Source organism: Heptranchias perlo, chromosome 5 (genome assembly GCF_035084215.1).
Source record: "Heptranchias perlo isolate sHepPer1 chromosome 5, sHepPer1.hap1, whole genome shotgun sequence".
In the NCBI taxonomy this organism is placed as follows: domain Eukaryota; kingdom Metazoa; phylum Chordata; class Chondrichthyes; order Hexanchiformes; family Hexanchidae; genus Heptranchias; species Heptranchias perlo.
Genome location: NC_090329.1, coordinates 51,254,354 through 51,276,692, shown reverse-complemented (window position 1 = coordinate 51,276,692; position 22,339 = coordinate 51,254,354). Strand labels below are relative to the sequence as shown.

General features: G+C 40.5%; 1 protein-coding gene and 1 long non-coding RNA gene across 2 annotated transcripts in view; both read right to left on the bottom strand.

Moving 5' to 3' along the window:
- Positions 1-311: 311 nt before the first annotated feature.
- Positions 312-20,188, bottom strand: LOC137321749 (probable E3 ubiquitin-protein ligase DDB_G0283893). Its single transcript, XM_067984356.1, has 5 exons — positions 19,981-20,188; positions 16,103-16,315; positions 8,660-8,722; positions 7,181-7,317; positions 312-2,499 (listed from the first exon to the last, which is right to left on the bottom strand). The coding sequence occupies exons 2-5, from the start codon at positions 16,300-16,302 to the stop codon at positions 2,417-2,419; spliced, it is 483 nt and encodes a 160-aa protein (XP_067840457.1). The 5' UTR covers positions 16,303-16,315; positions 19,981-20,188; the 3' UTR covers positions 312-2,416.
- A 1,140-nt stretch (positions 20,189-21,328) lies between these two features.
- Positions 21,329-22,339, bottom strand: part of LOC137321368 (uncharacterized) — a 230,284-nt gene continuing 229,273 nt past the window's right edge. The window contains exon 2 of the long non-coding RNA XR_010962798.1: positions 21,329-21,984. This is a non-coding gene — a long non-coding RNA (uncharacterized lncRNA). The remainder of the gene's footprint in view (positions 21,985-22,339) is intronic.

The window sequence follows — 22,339 nt, the reverse complement described above, 5'->3', positions numbered from 1 at the left end:
AGTCTCTCGCCCATAAACCCACATCTTTGAGTTGAATGAAGTGAGTATGTCAGTAATTCTAAATCTGTTCTGGGGTGAGGTGCTGTATAGAACTAATCTGTCCAGGGAAGTGTCTTACTGATCTCAGCATGCTTTGCCTCAGGGAATACATGCTCTACTGCCAAAGCCTTCAGACGTGCCCTCAAGTACTGTAACATTTTAACCAGGAAGTAGACACTTTGCATCAGCAGTGTTGAACAATCCTGCTAGAAAGCAAGTCTACCATTTTCCTGACCTTGCCAGGAGTTTCCCCCCCACCACCCCAACCCCACTATCAAATCTTTAAATGTGGACAGCACAGTGAGGACAGGAGTGTGCTTGGCTTAATAGTCACTACAGGAAAGCTAGTTGACCAAGCACTGGCAAGACTTGCCCATGGCTAACTTCACTTGGTAGGGGTGCATGAGATCAAATGCTTTTATTAATGGAAAAGTAATAGAGCTACATTATGAATTTTAATGTGAAATGTCAATGTTACACTTTAAGGTGCATTTCTCCACCAGATGCTCTGTTGCTTGTTCTGAAATTAGTGGTCTGAGTTTCTGTAGTAAATATCAATCCTAGTGATGCCGGAATAAATTAATTTAATGGTTTTGTCATGTAAATTTGTGGGATACACTAGTTTCTATTTTGGTATGAGTCACTGATTACATTTTTTGAAATCTGTTAACCTCTCATTAGTTTCCACATGTATCTGAAATGGCATCACCTTGCTGATGCTAACCAATGGCTGCTATGGTGTTATCTGCAGACTCTGGCCATTAGGTGTTGAGCACTCCTGTCGGTGCTTAAATCCATGATTGATTTCTGGTCTAGACAAGGTTTTTTGGGACAAGCTTGATGTATAAATAACACCCCCAAAAAAATCAGCCGCTTCGTGCAATGCTGCTGACCTTCCCTCCCTGAAGCCTCCAGCTTGAGTGGATGTTGTCTTCCACTGCTCCCTGTTGTCACTCCAGTTCCTTGCCTCTCCCTTAACATCCAAAGAATTCTCCTTTTTTTTCTTCCCTTAACAAATGTAACTTTAGTTCTGAATGGTTCAGCTGCTACAAATCCCTCCCTTAATAGGCCAGTTATACATTTTACAGATTTGAATGTGTGGGGAATATGCTAATAATGGAATTTAAAGGAGTGACAAAATAGAAATTATTCTTGCAGGCTTGATCAAAACTAAGGCAGGTGCTGAAGCAGCTTAGTATCTTAATCATGGAGGGTTATCCTCTGTGGTAGATCTCCCTTGCAGTATGACTAGAAGGAGGTGGAGGCTACAACTGACTTGTGGTACACAAGCTCCAAATCTGCCCCACTGCTTTAGTGGTGGCTATAGTTGAAGACTTGCATTTACTACCTTCATGGAAATGTGCAACATGCACTTTACAATGTCTTTGTGTGTGTGCTTCTATGCTGACGTATTTTCTTTTCTGCCTTTGTTTGCTTTGTCTTCCCCCTGGTCCAACTCTACTTGACAACACTGCTGTGCTTGTTTGTTGGGACTGCAACTTGTGATCTCAAATGTATTCTCACTTCAAGAAAAGATGAGCATGTTAATGGTGTGATCTGTTTCCCAGAATATTTACTGCTGCTTCAAATGAAGGATAGTTCATTTTCTGCCACATACAATTTTAAATTGTCTGCATTAATCCCTATTAGCTGCTCACAAAGCAGTCTCCACTATTGTGGGTGGTTTTGTAAATGTGGATTGAATGATCATTTTTCCAAAACATCTGTTCTGTCAGTAGTGTGCCATCTAACCTTTCTTTGTTCTAACCTCCATCCCTTCTCTCTCATTCTTGGTCCTCCTGTACTGTTCCAACCACAACAAACTGTAGCAATAGTATTGTCACTGATCAGTGACAAATTAACTAGTCTTTTAAGCAACTTCAGACCTTAATTGTCTTTTCCCATTTTCCTGCCTGTTTCTTTCCAATTAGGATGTTTTACCTTTTTTAGAAATTACATTGCATATTATATGTATGTTTCAAAGCTGTTCTTAGGTGATTCAGCTGGTTTTTTTTTGCTCTCTCTTTACTTAAGTCTATAACCTAGATGCTAATAGGCCTAGGATGTATTTCCAAAATTTCTCATTTTCATTTTCCTTTCATGGATTTTTAAAATGAAAGTTACTTATTTTAAATTAAAATAAATCAACCTTTCAAACATTTTGTTGTGTTGACCAATCCATTAGTGGTATTTTGTCATTACAATAGCAACCTAAAGCTTCATGAGTCAACCTGAGCTAGCTTCCTTTTTTGATAGGAAATGTGCTTAGTGATAGCTATGACTAATATGGATGATTTAAGATGAACCTGGTACAGGAGGGAGAAAAGGAATGGTTCTTCTTTGATAAACTGAGGTTGTGATGACCTGGTCCTTGTCTTTAAATTCTTGAAGTGTTAGTGAAAGCTTTGTCTTGAGGCAATCTTCCTTTTCCTGATCTGCCTGCATAAATTGGTTTTGTGCCTGGAGAGGAGGTTAAAAAAAACAGGCTTCAAAACTTCACATTAAACTGCCTGGAATGTTTCTATTGGACAAAAAAGGATGTTAGTTAACTACCACCTTTATCACTTCTAAGGGCAAACACTCAGTACCTTCTTTAAGCATGCTATAAGGGCTTCTGCAGGTCTGCAATGACCCTTCATTTGAAGGGACAAGGCAACTTCGCCTCATGGCATGCATAACCTCATATGGGGCAAGTCTCCATCACTTTCACACACCTGTAACATTACCTTCTCTCCCTCTAACCAAAAATGGCATACATTCAGCACCACAGAATGATAACTGAGAACCACAATCACTGAAAACGGAGTCCTCAAGGAAGAGGAGGTGATAGACATAGACAGTTTTACAGGTGAGGGTAAGGTTGGACATGAGCTGGCTGGCTAAGGCTTACCATATGTAGTTTCAGCTTTTTGCTAGAGTATTGCACTACTCTTACACTCACCCATTATTTCTTTAAGAGGTGTCCACTACCTGAATCTGCAACAGATTAGAGGTAGGTTATCATGACGTGCAGAACACCCTGGAGACTGACAGCCTGGGATATTGTTTCAGCATTAAGACCCATAAAAGACCCAAGGACATTGATGGCAGCTGGCAGTACATTGAACATGATACTTTCTCAGGGCTTCCAACATGTGATTAGTCAGTCTGTGTTGACATTGACCAGTAGCATCTCAGAAACTGTGCCCGGTAACAGTGGGTTGCACGGAGTGGGTGCAGATGTCTCTGGAGAGTGGCAATCTCCCCATCTCCATAGAGACTCCTCCAATCCTTTCATGAGGAAGTTTCAGAGATGGGTCCAAGCCCCCTTACTACTGCAAGCACCCAGTGTGGGACAGTAACTATCCTGAAATAAGAGTCACCACAGGTCTCTAAAGCTTTATATGGAAACCGTCCCAGTCACTCAATGTTGAACCTCATCTCACTCTGAGCACGTCATAGAAGTAGTAGGTTAGGAAGTAAGGTAGCTGGCACAAAGGGGAGAATTAATTTTGTTGGTATGGGGCTGTTGAACGTTAAGGAAGCTTTAACACATAGGTGGTGAATTTCCCCGGGGCTTCTCCCGCTCCGCCACGGTAGTTTCAGCGGGATCCCCATTTAGGCGTGGTAAACAGGGTTTCTGCTGAACTTCCATCTAAGTTTTGGTGGTGGAGCAGGAGAAGACCTGAGCAAATTCACCCCCATAGAGTTGTGATTTCATTTCTGTTTCTACTTTCAACCTTTGGGAGATGGCAGGGCAGGCTTGTGATGGACCTTAAAGGAACCTGGCAGTTTTTTGTGAGAGCAATGCAAATGTGTTTTTCTTATGGCAGATTTAAGGTCTTTAAGAATTTATTTTGCAGCCCCAAAAATGGGTGGTAGGTCGGAGGAGAACGTTAACACCATTCCATGAAATAACAATGTAAAAATCATGTATGCAATTTCACACTATTTACTATAATCTGTAGTTCATGGTCTTCTAATTATACATGCAATCTGCTGCAGCAATGTAAAAGAAACATAAATCAATAAATCTTTTTTCAGCAGGGAAGGCTGAATAAAAGTCAGACCTTTGGGGGGTTGGAATTGGGCTTGGATTGCTCAATGTTGATCATAGGAACAGGAGTAGGCCATTCAGCTCCTCGAGCCTGCTCTGCTATTTGATAAGATAATGGCTGATCTGTGATCTAACTCCATATACCTGCCCTTGGCCCATATCCCTTAATACCTTTGGTTGCCAAAAAGCTATCTATCTCAGATTTAAATTTAGCAATTGAGCGAGTATCAATTGCCGTTTGCGGAAGAGAGTTCCAAACCTCTACCACCCTGTGTGTAGAAATGTTTTCTAATCTCACTCCTGAAGGGTCTGGCTCTAATTTTTAGACTGTGCCCCCTACTCCTAGAATCCCCAACCAGCGGAAATAGTTTCTCTCTATCCACCCTATCTGTTCCCTTTAATAGCTTATAAACTTCGATCAGATCACCCCTTAACCTTCTGAACTCCAGAGAATACAACCCCAATTTGTGTAATCTCTCCACGTAACAACCCTTGAAGTCTGGGTGTCATTCTAGTAAACCTACGCTGCACTCCCTCCAAGGCCAATACGTCCTTCCGAAGGTGCGGTGCCCAGAACTGCTCACAGTACTCCAGGTGCAGTCTAACCAGGGTTTTGTATAGCTGCAGCATAACTTCTGCCCCCTTGTACTCTAGTCCTCCAGATATAAAGGCCAGCATTCCATTAGCCTTTTGATTATTTTCTGCACCTGTTCATGACACTGCAATGATCTATGTACCTGAACCCCTAAGTCCCTTTGGACATCCACTGTTTTTAACATTTTACCATTTAGAAAGTACCCTGTTCTATACTTTTTTGATCCAAAGTGGATGACCTCTGAATTCCATTTGCCACAGTTTTGCCCATTCACCTAATCTATCAATATCCCTTTGTAATTTTATGTTTCCATCTATACTGCTTACAATGCCACCAATCTTTGTGTCATCAGCAAACTTAGATATGAGACTTTCTATGCCTTCATCTAAGTAGTTAATAAATATTGTGAATAATTGAGGCCCCAAGACAGATCCCTGTGGGACTCCACTAGTCACATCCTGCCAATGTGAGTACCTACCCATTATCCGTACTCTCTGCTGCCTTTCGCTCAGCCAACTTCCTAACCAAGTCTACTTTTCCCTCAATTCCATGGGCTTCTATCTTAGCTAACAGTCTCTTATATGCGACTTTATCAAATGCCTTCTGGAAGTCCCTACAAATAACATCCATTGACATTCCCCTGTCCACTATTTTAGTCACCTCTTCAAAAAATTCAATCAAGTTTGTTTGGCATGACCTACCTTTCACAAATCCATGCTGGCTCTCTAATTAACTGAAAATTTTTGAGGTGTTCAGTCACCCTATCCTTAATTATAGACTCCAGCATTTTCCCCATTACAGATGTTAGGCTAACTGGTCTATAATTCCCTGGTTTCCCTCGCTCTCCTTTCTTAAAAAGCAGAGTGACATGTGCAATTTTCCAATCTAGAGGGACAGGTGCTGAATCTAGGAGAACTTTGAAAGATTATAGTTAGGGCATCTGTAATGTGCTCACTTACTTCCTTTAAAACCCTGGGATGGAAACCATCTGGTCCTGGGGATTTGTCACTCTTCAGTGCTATTATTTTCTTCACTACTGATGTTTTAATTATGTTAATTTTATTGAGTCCCTGTCCCCAATTCAATATTAGTTTTCTTGGGACTTCCGGCTTGCTACCTCTTTTTCTACTGTAAATACTGACGCAAAGTAATTATTCAACATGTCCAGCATTTCCCCATTGTCAATGACAATATCCCCACTTTCAGTTTTTAAGGGGCCAACACTGCTCCTGACCACCCTCTTTTTCCTAATATAACTATAAAAGTTCTTCGTATTGGTTTTGATATCCTTGCAAGTTTCTTTTCATACTCTCTTTTTGTCGCTCTGTTTGGTGACACTTGGTTGATCTTTGTATCTTTCCCATTTGCCAGGATCTATGCCATTTTTTGCCTTTTTGTATGCTGTTTTTCCTTATATCTTATACTGTCCCTTACCTCTTTAGTTGTCCATGGTTTTTTTTTTGGCAAGTCGAGTTCTTGCCCCTCAGGGGTATAAACTGATTCTGTATCATGTTAAATGTTTCTTTAAACATTTCCCACTGATCATCAGTCGTTTTACCCATTAACAGATTTGCCCAGTTTACTGTGGACAGTCTCTTTCTCATCCCATTGAAGTCGGCCTTACCCAAGTCTAGAATCTTAGCAGCTGATTCACTTTTTTCCCTTTCAAACACTACCTTGAACTCTATCATGTTCTGAATGCTATTGGATAGATGTTCACGCACAGTTAAGCTGTTCACTAAATCTGGTTCATTACTCATTCCTAAATCTAGTATGGCTTGCCCCGTTGTTGCCTCTAGGACATACTGCTGTAGAAAACTATCCCGGACACAAGAAATTCACTACCTTTCTGACAGTTGCTAGTCGGCTTTTCCCAATTTATGTGACGGTTAAAGTCCCCCATTAAGACCACTATGCCTTTGTTACACACTTGTCTAATCTCTGCATTTATACAATTTAGCACTTCAGAGCTGCTGCCAGGGGTCTGATACACAACTTCCACTATAGTCTTAGATCCTTTCCTATTTCTCAATTCAACCCATAAGGTCTCTGTTGGCTGCTTACCCCTCATTATATCCTCCTTTATCATTGAAGTGATTTCATCTCTAATCACTAAGGCGACTCCTCCCCCTCTTCCATTTTCCCTATCTCTCCTGTAGACCTTATAACCCGGTATATTTAGTTCCCAATCCTGACCATCCTGCAGCCATGTCTCAGTAATAGCTATCATGTGCTACCATTTGATTGATTTTTACTTTTAGAGGATGTACTGCACATTTCACCTTGGATCAACTGTTTCTTCTCCCCATTAAATTCAATATTACAATCTGAAAGCAAATATTCTTTATCAGTTCAATATCTTGATATTTTTTCAGGATTTAAAATACCTTCTACACCAGAGTTCCTCTTCAAGTATTCGAAGTTTGGGTACAGTGCAGCTATAAGGCTGCACTGTATGTATACTACACTAATGTGTATGTAATATTGAGCCAGAATGCTAGTAGCCATACCTGGACAGTCAATTCTGCTAAATAAGTGGTCTTTATGACTTCTTGTGTGGAAGCACATGGTACAGTAGTCAAAATTATCACATTGAGTGCAAACAAATCTGGTGCCCACAATTGGATCTCTTCCGCAACCATCACACCTTTTTTGATCACAGAAGAAAATAAAGTGCTGTTAGGTCTTACATGTGGTAACCAGTGCTGTTTCTATAAATTCTTTAGGAACAGGGTTCACTATGAACACAATGTAATAAGGTTATGCTGCTTTTAGAAATTACAGCCAGTACTTGTTTACAAATTATACATAATTTTGCTTTTTTTTCTCATTCTTGAACAATTATCAACAAGTTATTCTAGTGCCCTGTGCCCCTTACACATAGGTATCCTTACGGTCAACTGAACTGACTGAATGATATTATTCTAAGTAATAAGAGAATGTTGCTACAAGCGTAAAGGGCAAAAACGTCTTCATTTCTTAGCGAGAGCATTTGGTGCTGGACTGTGAAAACATTTTTTTTTGTCAGTAGTGAGTGACCTCTGATCCTTGCTGAACAGAGATTTGGAGAGATATCATCCAAAAGCCAGAGGCAGCTTTGCATACCCAAACTGTTACTGCTACCAGACAAAACAAACCCAATGAAGTCATGATCTGGGCTCATGCTTTGCAAGGCCATTTATGGAACAACAAAGATGCCAGTCCTTTCCAATTGTACATTTGCAAAACATCTCCCCTACATTTTTCTGTTCCGATTAGGTAGCCCTTTAAAAAGGCCAGCCTACTTATCTACAGAGACACAATACACAGTTCCACTTCTCACCCTGATGCAATTTGAACACCCCACCAGCAACTATGGAATGGAGGGCTTTACATTAGCACAAGAGATTTGTAAAACTTTTGCTTGAATCAACTTGACCAAGGTGGCTTCTAGTATCAAACACTTCTTAGAATTATATGGCACAGAAGGTGGCCATTCATCCCATCATGTTTGTACCAGCTCTCTGAGAGAGAGCTAAATACTTGATCACTTTTACTCACACCCATTTAAATTTTTCTTTTTCAAATATTTATCCAATTCCTTTTTTAAAACTATTATGGATTCTGCTTCCAACACTTCCAAAAAGATTGGAGAAGTGCAAATGATGGCACGCATGAGCGACCATAACCAGTTCAGATCACAAGGGGTCCAACCAATACAACCCTGGAGTACACTATCATATAGTCACATATTGGGCAGTATGGGAGCACTCCTAACGATAAGATGCTTAGATAACTTACAGGAGCGCTGAGCACCTATACTCGAGAGAATATCTAAGGCAAGACCCTAAACTTGTAACAGTCACTGTTTCTATTTGTCCTTCTATGAATAGTAATAAAGATAATTGCAAATGAACCTGTGTTAATGATCCCAAATGCAAGTATTACATTTCATTTTGTTAGATTGTGGATAGTAAAAAAGAGAGTAAACTATCACAAACAACACTTACAAAATAAAAAGTTCTGTAATGTAGTGTATCCATCCAAAATCAATATCATCTGTTTGTGGGATCCTGAAATATTAAAAAATGGTAAGTGTGAGATGCAATATTCCAATTTGAAAAAAATCTTTAGAACAACATGGCTTCTTGCCCAATAGCTACAAATTCAAGGACAAGGGTTTTAAGATATTATAGTAAGGAGGAGGATAGAAAGCAAATCTTCTTCACATATTTACACAGATAGTCAACACAAGCTCCACTAAACATTCCTTTTTACATTTTAATAGTGATGTTTAAACTGGGAATATTTCAAAAATCTCTAACACAATTCAGTCCAACACTAGAACTGTCCCAGCTTGTTTTCCTGTTGATGCTCCAAAGATTTCATTTTGCACATTGAAATAGCAATATTTAATCTTATAAGAGCACCATGAACAGATCTGGTTCATCAATAAGCAGTCAATAGAAAATCTTTACTATTTCAAGATCTGTGTTGAATGCCATGGATACTTTACAGTTACTGACAAAACCTGTCTTTGTTGTCTCATAGAAGAAACTGACAGGCAGACCCCCATGTCCCTCACTGCCTGAGACAGAACTTACTGCAATTTTTCATGTTTTACCTTTGTGTTTCTACAACTGGTTATGGGTTTCTTTATTCTCTTGATTTTTTAGCAGCTTTTGCCTAAGCATGGTAAATCCAATACAATTCAATACAAATATATTTTCATGGAAATATTTTTTTAAAATCTGTATTAATAAATATTGGGAAGACCGAAGACATTGTCTTTGGTCCCCGCTGCAAACTCCGTTCCCTAGCGACCGACTCCATCCATCTAGCTGACCACTGACTGAGGCTGAACCAGACCATTCGCAACCTTGGTGTCCTATTTGACCCTGAGATGACCTTCTGACCATATATCCGCTCCATTACCAAGACCGCCTACTTCCACCTCCATAACATCAACTGTCTCCACCCCTGCCTCAGCTCATCTGCTGCTGAAACCCTCATCCCTGCCTTTGTTACCTCCAGACGGGACTATTCCAAAGCTCTCCTGGCTGGCCTCCCATCTTCCATAAACTTGAGCTCATCCAAAACTCTGCTGCCCATATCCTAACTCGCACCAAGTCCCGTTCTACCATCACCCCTGTGCTTGCCAACCTACATTGGCTCCCGGTCCGGAAATGCCTCGATTTTAAAATTCTCATTCTTGTTTTCAAATCCCTCCATAGCCTCACCCCTCCCTATCTCTGTGACCTCCTCCAGCTCTACAACCCTCCGAGATCTCTGCTCCTCCAATTCTGGCCTCTTGCGTATCCACGATTTTAATCGCTCCACCATTGGCGGCTATGCCTTTAGCTGCCTCGGCCCTAAGCTCTGGAATTCCCTCCCTAAACACCTCTCTCCTCCTTTAAGACGCTCCTTAAAACCTACCTCTTTGACCAAACTTTTGGTCACCTGTCATATCTCCTTTTGTGGCTCGGTGTCAAATTTTGTTTGATAACGCTCCTGTGAAGCACCTTGGGACATTTTACTACGTTAAAGGTGCTATATAAATGTAAGTTGTTGTAATGCATGTATTTGGCCTTTCGTATTCATTTTTGTTCATTTTTAGCACTTTTAATAAACATATTTTCGAGCTCTGGGATAGCTTTTCAATTTTGATTCTCACAAATAAAATTAATTGTAGGTTTGTGAAGTATGTATATCAGTTTGAATTCTTAATTCAAAACAGCTTTGGGGAATTTTTTTTCATTTCTGGGGAATTTTCATTGTTTCTATTATTAAGACTTAAGAATTAAAAGTCTTTGCGAGCTCTTTCATTATTTCTGTAATTGATTTAATGAGGCTCTTAATTTTCCAGAAATGTTTATTTAGTTTCTTGAGATTTTTTGTTTTAAGAACATAAGAAATAGGAGCAGGAGTAGGCCATATGGCCCCTCGAGTCTGCGCCGCCATTCAAAAGGTCATGGCTGATCTTTGACCTCAACTCCACTTTCCCATTCGATCCCCATAGCCCTTGATTCCCTTAGCATCCAAATATCTATTGATCTCAGTCTTGAATATACTCAACGACTGAGCATCTACAGACCTCTGGGGTAGAGAATTCCAAAGATTGACGACCATCTGAATGCACGGAGCATTCGTAACAAGATAGATGAATTAATTGCACAAAGAGATAAATAGGTTTGACCTAATCGCCAATACAGAGACATGGTTGCAAAATGACCAAGGTTGGGAACTAAATATTCCAGGGTACATGACATTTAGAAAAGACAGGCAGAATGGAAAAGGAGGGGGTGTAGCCCTAATAATAAAGGATGACATAAGGACAGTGGTGAGAAAGGATCTTGGCTCAGAAGATCAGGAAGTAGAATCAATATGGGTGGAAATTAGAAATAACAAGGTGCAGAAAACACTGGTGGGAGTAGTTTATAGGCCCCCTAATAGTAGCTATACTGTTGGTCAGAGTATTAATCATGAAATAATGGGAGCTTGTAACAAAGGAAATGCAGTCATCATGGGGGACTTTAATTTGAATATAGACTTGGCAAATCAAAATGGCAAAGGTAGTTTGGAAGACGAGTTCATGGAATGTATTCGAGGTTTCCTAGAGCAATACGTCATAGCCTGTTCCCTGGTTGGCTCTATTTTAGAACTTGTATTATGTAATGAGATAGGTTTAATTGGTAATCTCACTGTAAAAGAACCTTTGGGGAAGATTGATCATAATATGATAGAATTTTACATTGAGTTTGAAAGTAACATACTTAAGTCAGAAACTGGAGTCTTAAACTTAAATAAAACCAATTAAATAGATATGAGGGGCGAGTTGTCAAAGGTAGATTGGGAAATTAAATCAAAGGGTTTAACAGTTGAAAAGCAATGGCAAACATTTAAAGAAATATTTCAATATTCTTAACAAGTATACATTCCAATGAGAAATAAAAACTCCACCGGAAAAGTGATCCACCCATAGCGAACTAAAGAAGTTAAGGAGAGTATTAGATTGAATGAAGAGGCCGATATTGTTGCCAAGAGTAATAAGCTGGGGCTTGGGAGAGTTTTAGAAACCAACAAAGGACGACCAAAAAATTGATAAAAAGGGAGAAAATAGAATATGAAAGTAAACTAGCAAGAACTGTAACAATGGATTGTAAGAGCTTCAACAAATATGTGAAAAGGAAGACAGTAGCAAAAGTGAACATTGGTCCCTTAGAGGCTGAGACAAGAGAAATTATAATGGGGAATCAGGAAATGGCAGGAACATAGGAACAGGAGTAGGCCATTCAGCCCCTAGAGCCCACTCTGCCATTTGATAAGATCATGGCTGATCTGTGACCTAGCTCAATATACCTGCCTTTGGCCCATATCCCTTAATACCTTTAGTTGGCAAAAAGCTATCTATCTCAGATTTAAATTTAGCAATTGAGCTACCATCAATTGCCGTTTGCAGAAGAGAGTTCCAAACTTCTACCATCCTTTGTGTGTAGAAGTGTTTTCTAATCTCACTCCTGAAAGGTCTGGCTCTAATTTTAAGACTGTGCCCCCTACTCCTAGAATCCCCAACCAGCGGAAATAATTTCTCTCTATCCACCCTATCTGTTCCCCTTAATATCTTATAAACTTCGATCAGATCACCCCTTAACCTTCTAAACTCCAGAGAATACAACCCCAATTTGTGTAATCTTTTCTCGTAACGTAATCCTCGAAGTCCGGGTATCATTCTCGTAAACCTACACTGCACTCCCTCCAAGGCCAATATGTCCTTCCGAAGGTGCGGTGCCCAGGACTGCTCACAGTACTCCAGGTGCAGTCTAACCAGGGTTTTGTATAGCTGCAGCATAACTTCTGCCCCCTTGTACCCTAGTCCTCTAGATATAAAGGCCAGCATTCCATTAGCCTTATTATTTTCTGCACCTGTTCCTGACACTTCATTGATCTATGTACCTGAACCCCTAAGTCCCTTTGGACATCCACTGTTTTTAACTTTTTACCATTTAGAAAGTACCCTGTTCTATACTTTTTTGGTCCAAAGTGGATGACCTCACATTTGCCTACATTGAATTCATTTTGCCACAGTTTTGCCCATTCACCTAATCTATCAATATCCCTTTGTAATTTTATGTTTCCATCTATACTGCTTACAATGCCACCAATCTTTGTGTCATCGGCAAACTTAGATATGAAACTTTCTATGCCTTCATCTAAGTCGTTAATAAATATTGTGAATAATTGAGGCCCCAAGACAGATCCCTGTGGGACTCCACTGGTCACATCCTGCCAATGTGAGTACCTGCCCATTATCCCTACTCTCTGTCGCCTTTCGCTCAGCCAACTTCCTAACCAAGTCCGTACTTTTCCCTTGACTCCATGGGCTTCTATCTTAGCTAACAGTCTCTTATGTGGGACTTTATCAAATGCCTTCTGGAAGTCCATATAAATAACATCCATTGACATTCCCCATCCACTACTTTAGTCACCTCTTCAAAAAATTCAATCAGGTTTGTCAGGCACGACCTACCTTTCACAAATCCATGCTGGCTCTCTCTGATTAACTGAAAATGTGAGAGGTGTTCAGTCACCCTATCCTTAATTATAGACTCCAGCATTTTCCCCACAACAGATGTTAGGCTAACTGGTCTATAATTCCCTAGTTTCCCTCTCTCTCCTTTCTTAAAAAGCAGAGTGACTGGTGCAATTTTCCAATCTAGAGGGACAGTTCCTGAATCTAGAGAACTTTGAAAGATTATAGTTAGGGCATCTGCATTAAACAAATATTTTGTATCTGTCTTCACAGAAGATGACACAAAACGCATACCAAAAATAGTGGGGAACCAAGGGGTAAATGAAAGTGAGGAACTTAAAACAATTAATATCACTAAGAGAAAAAGTACTGGACAAACTAATAGGACTAAAAGTCAACAAATCCCCTGGACCTGATGGCCTACATCCGTAGTTCTAAAAAAAGTGGCTGCAGAGATGGTGGATGCATTGGTTATGATCTTCCAAAATTCTCTAGATTCTGTAACGGTCCCAGTGGATTGGAAGGTAGCAAATGTTACCCCGCTATTCAAGAAGGGAGTGAGAGAGAAAATAGGGAACTACATGCCAGTTAGCCTGAAATTGGTCATCAGGAAAATGCTGGAATCAATTATTAAGGGTTATATATTTGGATTTTCAAAAGGCATTCAATAAGGTGCCACATAAAATGTTGTTACACAAGGGCTCATGGGGTTGGGGGTAATATATTAGCATGGATAGAGGATTGGATAAAGGACAGAAAAGAGAGTAGGGATAAACAGGTCATTCTCAGGTTGGCAGGCTGTAAACTAGTGGGGTGCCGCAAGGATCGGTGATTGGGCCTCAGCTATTTATAATCTATATTAATGACTTAGATAAAAGGACTGAGTGTAATGTATCCAAGTTTGCTGACTATACAAAGCTAGGTGGGAAAGTAAGCTGTGAGGAGGACACAGAGTCTGCAAAGGGATATAGACAGATTAAGTGAGTGGGCAAGAAGGTGGCAGATGGATTTTAATACGGGGAAATGTGAGGTTATTCACTTTGGTAGGAAACACAAAACGTTAGTATGCAGGTACAGCAAGCAATTAGGAAAGCAAATGGCATGTTGGCCTTTGTTGCAGTGGGGTTGGAGTACAAGAGTAAGGAAATCTTACTACACTTATACAGGGCTTTGATGAAACTTCACCTGGAGAACTGTGTACAGTTTTGGTCTCCTTATCTAAGGAAAGATATATTTGCCTTGGAGGCGTTGCAATGAAGGTTTACTATATTAATTCCTGGGATGAGAGGGTTGTCCTATGAAGAGAGGTTAAGTAGAATGGGCCTATACTCTCCTGAAGTTTAGAAGAATGAGAGGTGATCTCATTGAAACATATAAGATTATGAGGGGGCTTGACAGGGTAGATGCTGAGAAGTTGTTTCCGCTGGCTAGAGAGGCTAGAGGGGCATAATCACAGGATAAGGGGTCAGCCATTTAAGACTGAGATGAGGAGGAATTTCTTCACGCAGAGTGTTGTGAATCTTTGGAATTGTCTACCCCAGAGGGCTGTGGATGCTGAGTCATTGAATATATTCAAGGCTGAGATGGATAGATTTTCGGACTCTAGGGGAATCAACAGATTATGGGGATCGTGCGAGAAAGTGGAGTTGAGGTTGAAGATCAGCCATGATCTGATTAAATGGCAGAGCAGGCTCGAGGGGCCGTATGGCCTACTCCTGCTCCTATTTCTTATATTCTTATGAAGAAATTCTTCCTCATCTCAGTCCTAAATGTCCGATCCCTTAGCCTGAGACTATGGGCTCTATTTTAGCACCCGCTATCGGGTGCGTTCCTGGCGGGAGGGCTCCGAAAATTGGGGAATCCCGGAGTGGGTCGGGAGCCCGGCTCCAACCCGCCCACTCCCAGGTTCCCCACAGACGCGCCGAAGTGCGCGCGCAGCCCCCGAATGTGGGACTCCCGCAGGCAATTAAAACCGGCGGGGTGCCACTTGAGACTATTTATTCAGGTATTTCAGGTCATTAACAGACCTGATTAAGGGAATATGTCAGGAGGGGTGGGGTTTTAGAGACAACTGGGACTGCTTCCCACACTGGGGGAAACACTCCCAGTTCAAATGGACGTGTTGCAGCCATCAGCCTGTGGCAGCTGCAAAGGTCCATTTGACAGGTTGGGGGGGGAACTCCTCCAGCTGACAGACCTTACTGCACATGTGCAGTCCGCCCGATGCGCAGATCAGCAGTGGGAAACCCGGAAGACCAGGTAAGTGGATCCAATTAGGCTGCGATCGCGCGAGGGGCAGACTGATTTCACCAGGCGCGTTACCCACGCGCCCAATAGCCCCCCCGCCGCGAACCCGCAGCCCTGGTAATATCGAGCCCTATTTCCCTGGTTCTAGACTCTCCAGCCAAGGGAAACATCCTCTCAGCATCTACCCTGTCAAGCCCACTTAGAATCTTATATCTTTCAATGATATTTGACGTTCAGCCAGAGAAAATCTATCTTCACCTGGGTTTGGCTACTTACATTTGTGTAATTTCACATTTAAATTTTTCTCTGAGTTCACTTTTATTTCCTAGAATTATTTCCTTATTATTCTTGGAATTACCTCACTGGTTTCATACCAAATGAAAATAACTGCTAGAGCTTTTCACTGGTGACTCAATTAGAACCAAATTTGCTGTAGAGCAACCACCAAGCCTCAGGTTTGATCCCCACAGTGTGCTTGACTGTTTTGTTTCAGCCAGCTAGATGTAGATTTATTTCATTATTTTCTAGTCTTTTCACTGGAAAAATGAATGGCAAGACCTTTTCCTATTTTTTTAATTCTCAAAGTCAAAGCAGGCTGTAGAAAATCCCAATTCTGCAGGAGAGTGGAGGTGAAACTATTTTCACCCCGATATAACCACTAATACACAGAACCTACTTGATTTGCTGTATCCATGTTTGAGCATTTTCTGAGCGCAGTACATGACGCAGTACTGTTTTCTGACCCATACTTATGTTGAGGTTGTCAATGTCATCATTCGTCATGCTCTTTATGCTTTCAAGTGTGGAAAGACCATGATGTTTTAACAGTTTAATTGTGTCTTCATTCAGATAATGACATCTGCACCAATCTTCCATGCTGCTCACAAGCCTGTGAGAGTTAGTACAAACAGCAAAAGCTTAATAATTACAACTTTTTTTGTTCTGGCATAAAAACTGTTTTTTTCAGAAAGGTGCTATATTAATGCAAGTTATTTCATAGATACACACACCTACACACACACACACCTCTACACACACACACACCTACACACACACACACACCTACACATATATCAGCAACTCAGAAAACTTACTTCAACTGCACCTCCTAGCTGTGTAACCTCTATCCCAAGAAGGACAAGAGCAGCAAAATTATGAGAACATCATCAGACCAGAAAATTCAGTATATATGCAGCAAGAGGCACTCTGATCCCATGATTAAAGCTAGCATGAGGTGGCACTGGACAGCTAGCTGAACTAAAGTGGAGTAAACTTCTGACTAATAAGGCAAGAGCTGGAGGTTTGAAAGGTTCTTAAAGTCCAGAAGGACCCAGTCTGAAATGTTGTCTGTGTGCAATAGTTTTATCAATTAAATACAGTAGTAATTTTGGTACATGGGGCACATGTTTCATTGAAAACTGTTAGGTAGGACTGTGATAAACCTTCTCAATGTTAAATCTATCACGTCGTGTGACACACAATAGCAACTATATGAGAGTGAAAATGTATCACCACAGTCTAGCCAGCAGGGTCCCTCAAATCACTCCAAAAAAAGAAATTCAGCCACCATTTTTTTTCAGGAAATAAAATTTCTAATGTCCAAAGTAAGGGTTCAACTTAACCAAAAAAAACAAAATGTACACATTTCACATTAATGTAATTACATTTTCATAGAATCACAGAAAGTCATGGCACAGAAGGAGGCCATTCGGCCCATGTCGGCCGAAAAAGAGCTATCCAGCTTAATCCCACTTTACAGCACTTGGTCCGTAGCTCTGTAGGTTACGGCACCTCAAGTGCACAGCCAAGCACTTTTTAAATGAGTTGAGGGTTCTGCCTCTGTGACCCTTTCAGGCAGTGAGTTCCAGATCCCTACCATCCTCTGGGGAAAAAAATTCTCTTCAGCTCCCATCTAATCCTTCCACCAATTGCTTAAAATCTATGCCCCCTAGTCCCTGACCCCTCTGCTAAGGGAAATAGGTCCTCCCTACCCACTCTTTCTAGTCCCATCATAATTTTATATACCTCAATCAAATCACCCCTCAACCTCCTTTGTTCCAAAGAAACCAACCACAGCCTATCCAATCTTTGATCACAGCTAAAATTTCTCTGCCCTGGCAACATCCTCGTAAATCTCCTCTCTAGTGCAATCACATCTTTCCTGTAATGTGGTGACCAGAACTGTACGCAGTACTCAAGCTGTGGCCGAACCAATATTTTATACAGTTCTAGCATAACCTCTTATATTCTATGCCTTGGCTAATAAAGGAACGTATTCCTTGTGCCTTTTTTAAACCACCTTATCTACCTGTTCTGCTACCTTCAGGGATCTGTGGACATGCACTCCAAGGTCCCTTTGTTCCTCTACACCTCTCAGTATCTTCCTGTTCATTGTGTACTCCCTTGCCTGGTTTGCCCTCCCCAAATGCATTGCCTCACACTTCTCTTGATTGAATTCCATTTGCCACTTTTCTGCCCACCTGACCAGTCATTGATATCTTCCTGCAGTCTACAGCTTTCCTCCTCACTATCAACCACACAGCCAATTTTTGTATCATCTACAAACTTCTTGATCAAGCCCTCCCCCATTCAAGTCATTTTACATTGAATTGTCTTTTGTGCTTTTAATGCTTTCACTTGAACATCTCAGCCCTTCATAAAAGCCAAGGCTAGGACTTGACATTGTTGCCAAGAGCTGTGACTGCACAAGCTGAATTTGGATTTAACTTTCTGAGTATGTGCAGTGTCCCTGATTTCCTAGGTTGCATCTGTACCATTTAGCCAGCTGTCCTTATGTATTTTTTTAAGGCTTCTAGCACTTTCTACTCAGTAGCTTTTCTTCAAATAATTGAACCAAAGGTCACATTTCAAAAGTTCTACTGAGGTAAAATTTATATTGATTTTGTTATTTATTAAAAAACGGCTGTGAATATCCATGCACGAGGGAAAATGGCAAGTGCTCTGATTATATGTCAGATGTCAGTCGTGGCTCTGTGAATAATTCATTAATGTTGTGGTGAAATATATAATTAAAAAATTTTGTTTAAAGCTTTATTTTGGACATAGAAATTTCACTTACTGAGTAGAAAACTGCTTTTTTTTTTAAAAAGGAAGCATTTTCAGTTTTGAGTGATTTGTGGGAACCTAGTGACCAGACTGTGAAATCGCAGGATAATATAATGGCTATTCTGTGTCACACAGCATAACACTTTTGTAATTTCTGACTTGTGGTCTATAAACTTTATAAAGTATATTAAGCTGAGGAGAGAAACTTCATGTCAATGTTCAATTTCCAAAAAAAACGATGCATTTTGAAGCCAATTGTCCACCTGTGTTTTGTTGGCAGAAAAGATTACTCCTGTGAAACAGAGATCTTAATTACCAACATCCAACAGAAAGATGACAGAAAGAGATAGAGAAAGGTAGATAGACAGTATCTTTCCTCATCCTAATTTGAATTTTTTTTACTAAAGTTGAATTTTGAAAGCTGCATAGCATCTTTGAGCCAAATAAATAGGAAGAGGTGTGGGGCCTCTAGCCTCTCACTACTCACCCTTTGGGGAAGTGAATGAAAATGGGAAGCGGAGTGGATAAAGAACTAATGGTGAGGTGAATAACAGTAGAGCAAGGGGATGGGGCATACAGGGTTGAGTGGGTAGTTCAAAAGGGTAAGAGGAGGGGATAGTAGGAAGTTGAAAGAGTGGGGGATGTGATGGAAGCAGGGGCTGGAAGAAACACGATCGTTGGGAGAGGGAATGGAAAGAGCCACTGAGGGTCACATTGTCTTCAGAAACTCCCATTCTAAATGTGGCCTACAGGGTGGCTCCTTTCCTCACCAAACTATATTACATAACACCTCCCTCCCAAAAAAGGAGAAAAAAAGAGTTGAAGACATCAGAAAAAAGCAAAATAGGAGTTAGGGAAGGGGAAGCAGGAAAGAAAGAGAGAGAGAGAGGGGCAATAGGCAAAGAGACCAGATAGAAACAGCATAAAAAAAACACAAGAGAGATGAGTGAGACCATATTCTCTGGCTTACAGCCTGCAATACCAAGGAAGGTTGACTAGTGTCATTAATAATTAAGAGTTCAAATATTAATACAAAAGCAAATCAGATGGATTAATACAATTTACACTAATGCTACCTTTTGCACTTTTAAATTAGTATTCCCTACATTACAACAATGACAACACTTCAAAAGCATTTCATTGGCTGTAAAGCACTTTGCAAATCCAGGGGTGGTGAAAGTTGCTGTATAAATGCAGGTTTTTCTAATATGTTTGATTGGATCAATTTGTAAAGAATTTTCAGCTATTATTTCGAGGTACTTATAAAATTACCATGACTTTGGTATTCCCCCCACAATAATTCCTAAAGCATTGATTACTCTTTCCAAACAATTTAAACCCATAACACACTGCACCTTCCCAACACCAATTTCAAGATACACCGATTACATAGAGGATTATCGATCCAAAATCAACTGAAACTGTATGTAAATTAAATATACAGATTGATTATTCCCTTTAAAATAAAATACTCGCTAAAAGAATGACCTTTTGGCTCTCAGATAATATCTAAGGTGGTGAGTGTCTTCAAATCGAGAACAATCGGAAGGTGGTATATAATGCCGACAATAAAGCAGGGTCTCCAAAACAAGAACCGAAAACAGCTCCCAAGGTAACAAAGTACAAATCGCTGCTCCGAGTGAAACTGGTGATCTTCACGGTCTGTTCCTGCACCCTTGCCCAGGCTGCTGTAGGCACCAACTCTCCACCTGAACAACCTCAGCTCGTTTCCAACAACACACCATCTCTGATCCGTCCATTACACCAATCGACGCACAGAATGCTCCCAGTGGATATTTTCCATTGGATTAAGTGGGGTGGGGTTCTTTCAAAAAAAAAACCAACAGCAACTTTCACTAAGCAACAGGTTATCTGCATATTTAGAATACTAACTAATTAGAGTACTTTTCAGCCAATTAGGAAAATACCTTTGAAAATTGAGGTGATTGTGTGATTAACAATTTCAGTCCACTCAGAAACTGCAGTTCTGTATTCGCTGGGGTAACTCGTTAGCAGCCCAGGTAAGTGGGTACATGGAAACAAGTTATTTCATTAGCAACACTTTAGTATGATGCAGGATCTGGTTGTGTTGCTTAAAAAAAGCCCCGATTTATATAATTTTTCATATATGTCGATGAGTAGACCCAGACATTTCCACTGCCTCCTTAATGCTCTATCAGCCTTTACAGGAGCAGTATTCTAAAAGTCCAGCACTTCAGTGTACCTGATCATAAGATGCCAGTTTAATTTTTAGGGTTTACTAGATAGTTGTCCATTACTTGATGCCAAAGACCACTCCTCAAAGTGAGTCCTTACTCCCAACAACTGTAGTGTGACTTTATACTCAATAGCTACTAATTAGCATTGCCTAGAGGTAAAACAGAAACTTATTGTATTTGCTCCCATTTTTTCAGACAGCAGGTGCTGGTAATGATTCTGCTGTTGCCATTTACAGCTCCTCTAGACCCATCTTTTGTTTATTTATTTGTCCCACTACCACCCCCTTTTGCCTTGCACCATCCTCCCTTTTGTCATTTAATGAGTCCTGCCCTCCACCCTGTCACAGACCTTCCCTTTTGTTCTTTCCTCCCCATCCCACCTTCCCCAGCTCTATACTTGCTTAAAAACTATTAAATCTGAAACTTCTTCCAGTTCTGACAAAAGGTCATCGACCTGAAACGTTAACTCGGTTTCTCTCTCCACAGATGCTGCCTGACTTGCTGAGTGTTTCCAGCATTTTCTGTTTTTATATTGTATTTAGTTTACTAGCATGACACAAGCACTCGTGATCTCCTGGATATCAGATACTCAAATAATAAACACCATCAGATCAAAGTTTAGCCTGTAAATATTAACAGGTTTATTAAAAGTAACAGATAAACAGACAATACAACAGTCTGCTCTACTTTTTACAGAATTTTTAACTCAGACTCGCTCAAGTACAAAATTAACGAAAGGGAAAGGGAAAAAAATCTCACTGGTATTTCCTTAAATGCTGACAATACAAGTTTCATCTACCTGCCTCATTGATGTGTTATCCTGTCAGATCCCCAGGCCAATTCTGGCTGCTTAATGTCAACCTGATTGTTATAGTTTACTCCAATGGCATGACCAGGACAAACCAGTGTTCAATCTATTGATTGTTTTTGTTTTAGGTCAATCTTTGGGATGATTTTTAGACAATATGTATTAAAGTTACAGGAGTTTCAGGCTCAATGGAACATAGGATGGAGAGCTAAAGATAAACAGGTAGGAGTCTTATTTAAACTTAAATAAGTAAAAAAATAAAGCTGCAAAATGCAAATAGGCTCATTATTAATAACGAAAGAAGCAAAGATCGACTTTCTTCTCCCTTTTTGCTGGCCTTTGTTCCTTTTTTGGGATGTAGCATTCCTCAAATAATGCTAAATATAAGTGATTAGTCTGCTAGCACTTTGTGCTGATATTACACCATTTTTTACTCACACTTACTTTTTCACTAGAATGTTTGGCCTCACTCTACCATTACCAACAAGCCAGGGGATCAACCCTGGTTCAATGAGGAGTGTAGAAGAGCATGCCAGGAGCAGCACCAGGCGTACCTAAAAATGAGGTGCCAACCTGGTGAAGCTACAACTCAGGACTACATGCATGCTAAACAGCAGAAGCAACATGCTATAGACAGAGCTAAGCGATTCCACAACCAACGGATCAGATCAAAGCTCTGCAGTCCTGCCACATCCAGTCGTGAATGGTGGTGGACAATTAAACAACTAACGGGAGGAGAAGGCTCTGCAAACATCCCCATTCTCAATGATGGCAGAGTCCAGCACGTGAGTGCAAAAGACAAGGCTGAAGCGTTTGCAAC

What these genes read in the sequence shown, in the direction of transcription:
- LOC137321749 (XM_067984356.1), bottom strand. Translation starts at nt 16,302, where the DNA reads ATGGAAGATTGGTGCAGATGTCATTATCTGAATGAAGACACAATTAAA. An exon ending in ATTACAGAACTTTTTATTTT is followed by an intron (nt 7,318 to 8,659) that starts GTAAGTGTTGTT and finishes TGATCAAAAAAG; the next exon opens with GTGTGATGGTTGCGGAAGAG. An exon ending in TAGCAGAATTGACTGTCCAG is followed by an intron (nt 2,500 to 7,180) that starts GTATGGCTACTA and finishes CCTCCTCTCCAG; the next exon opens with GCACAAAACCAATTTATGCA.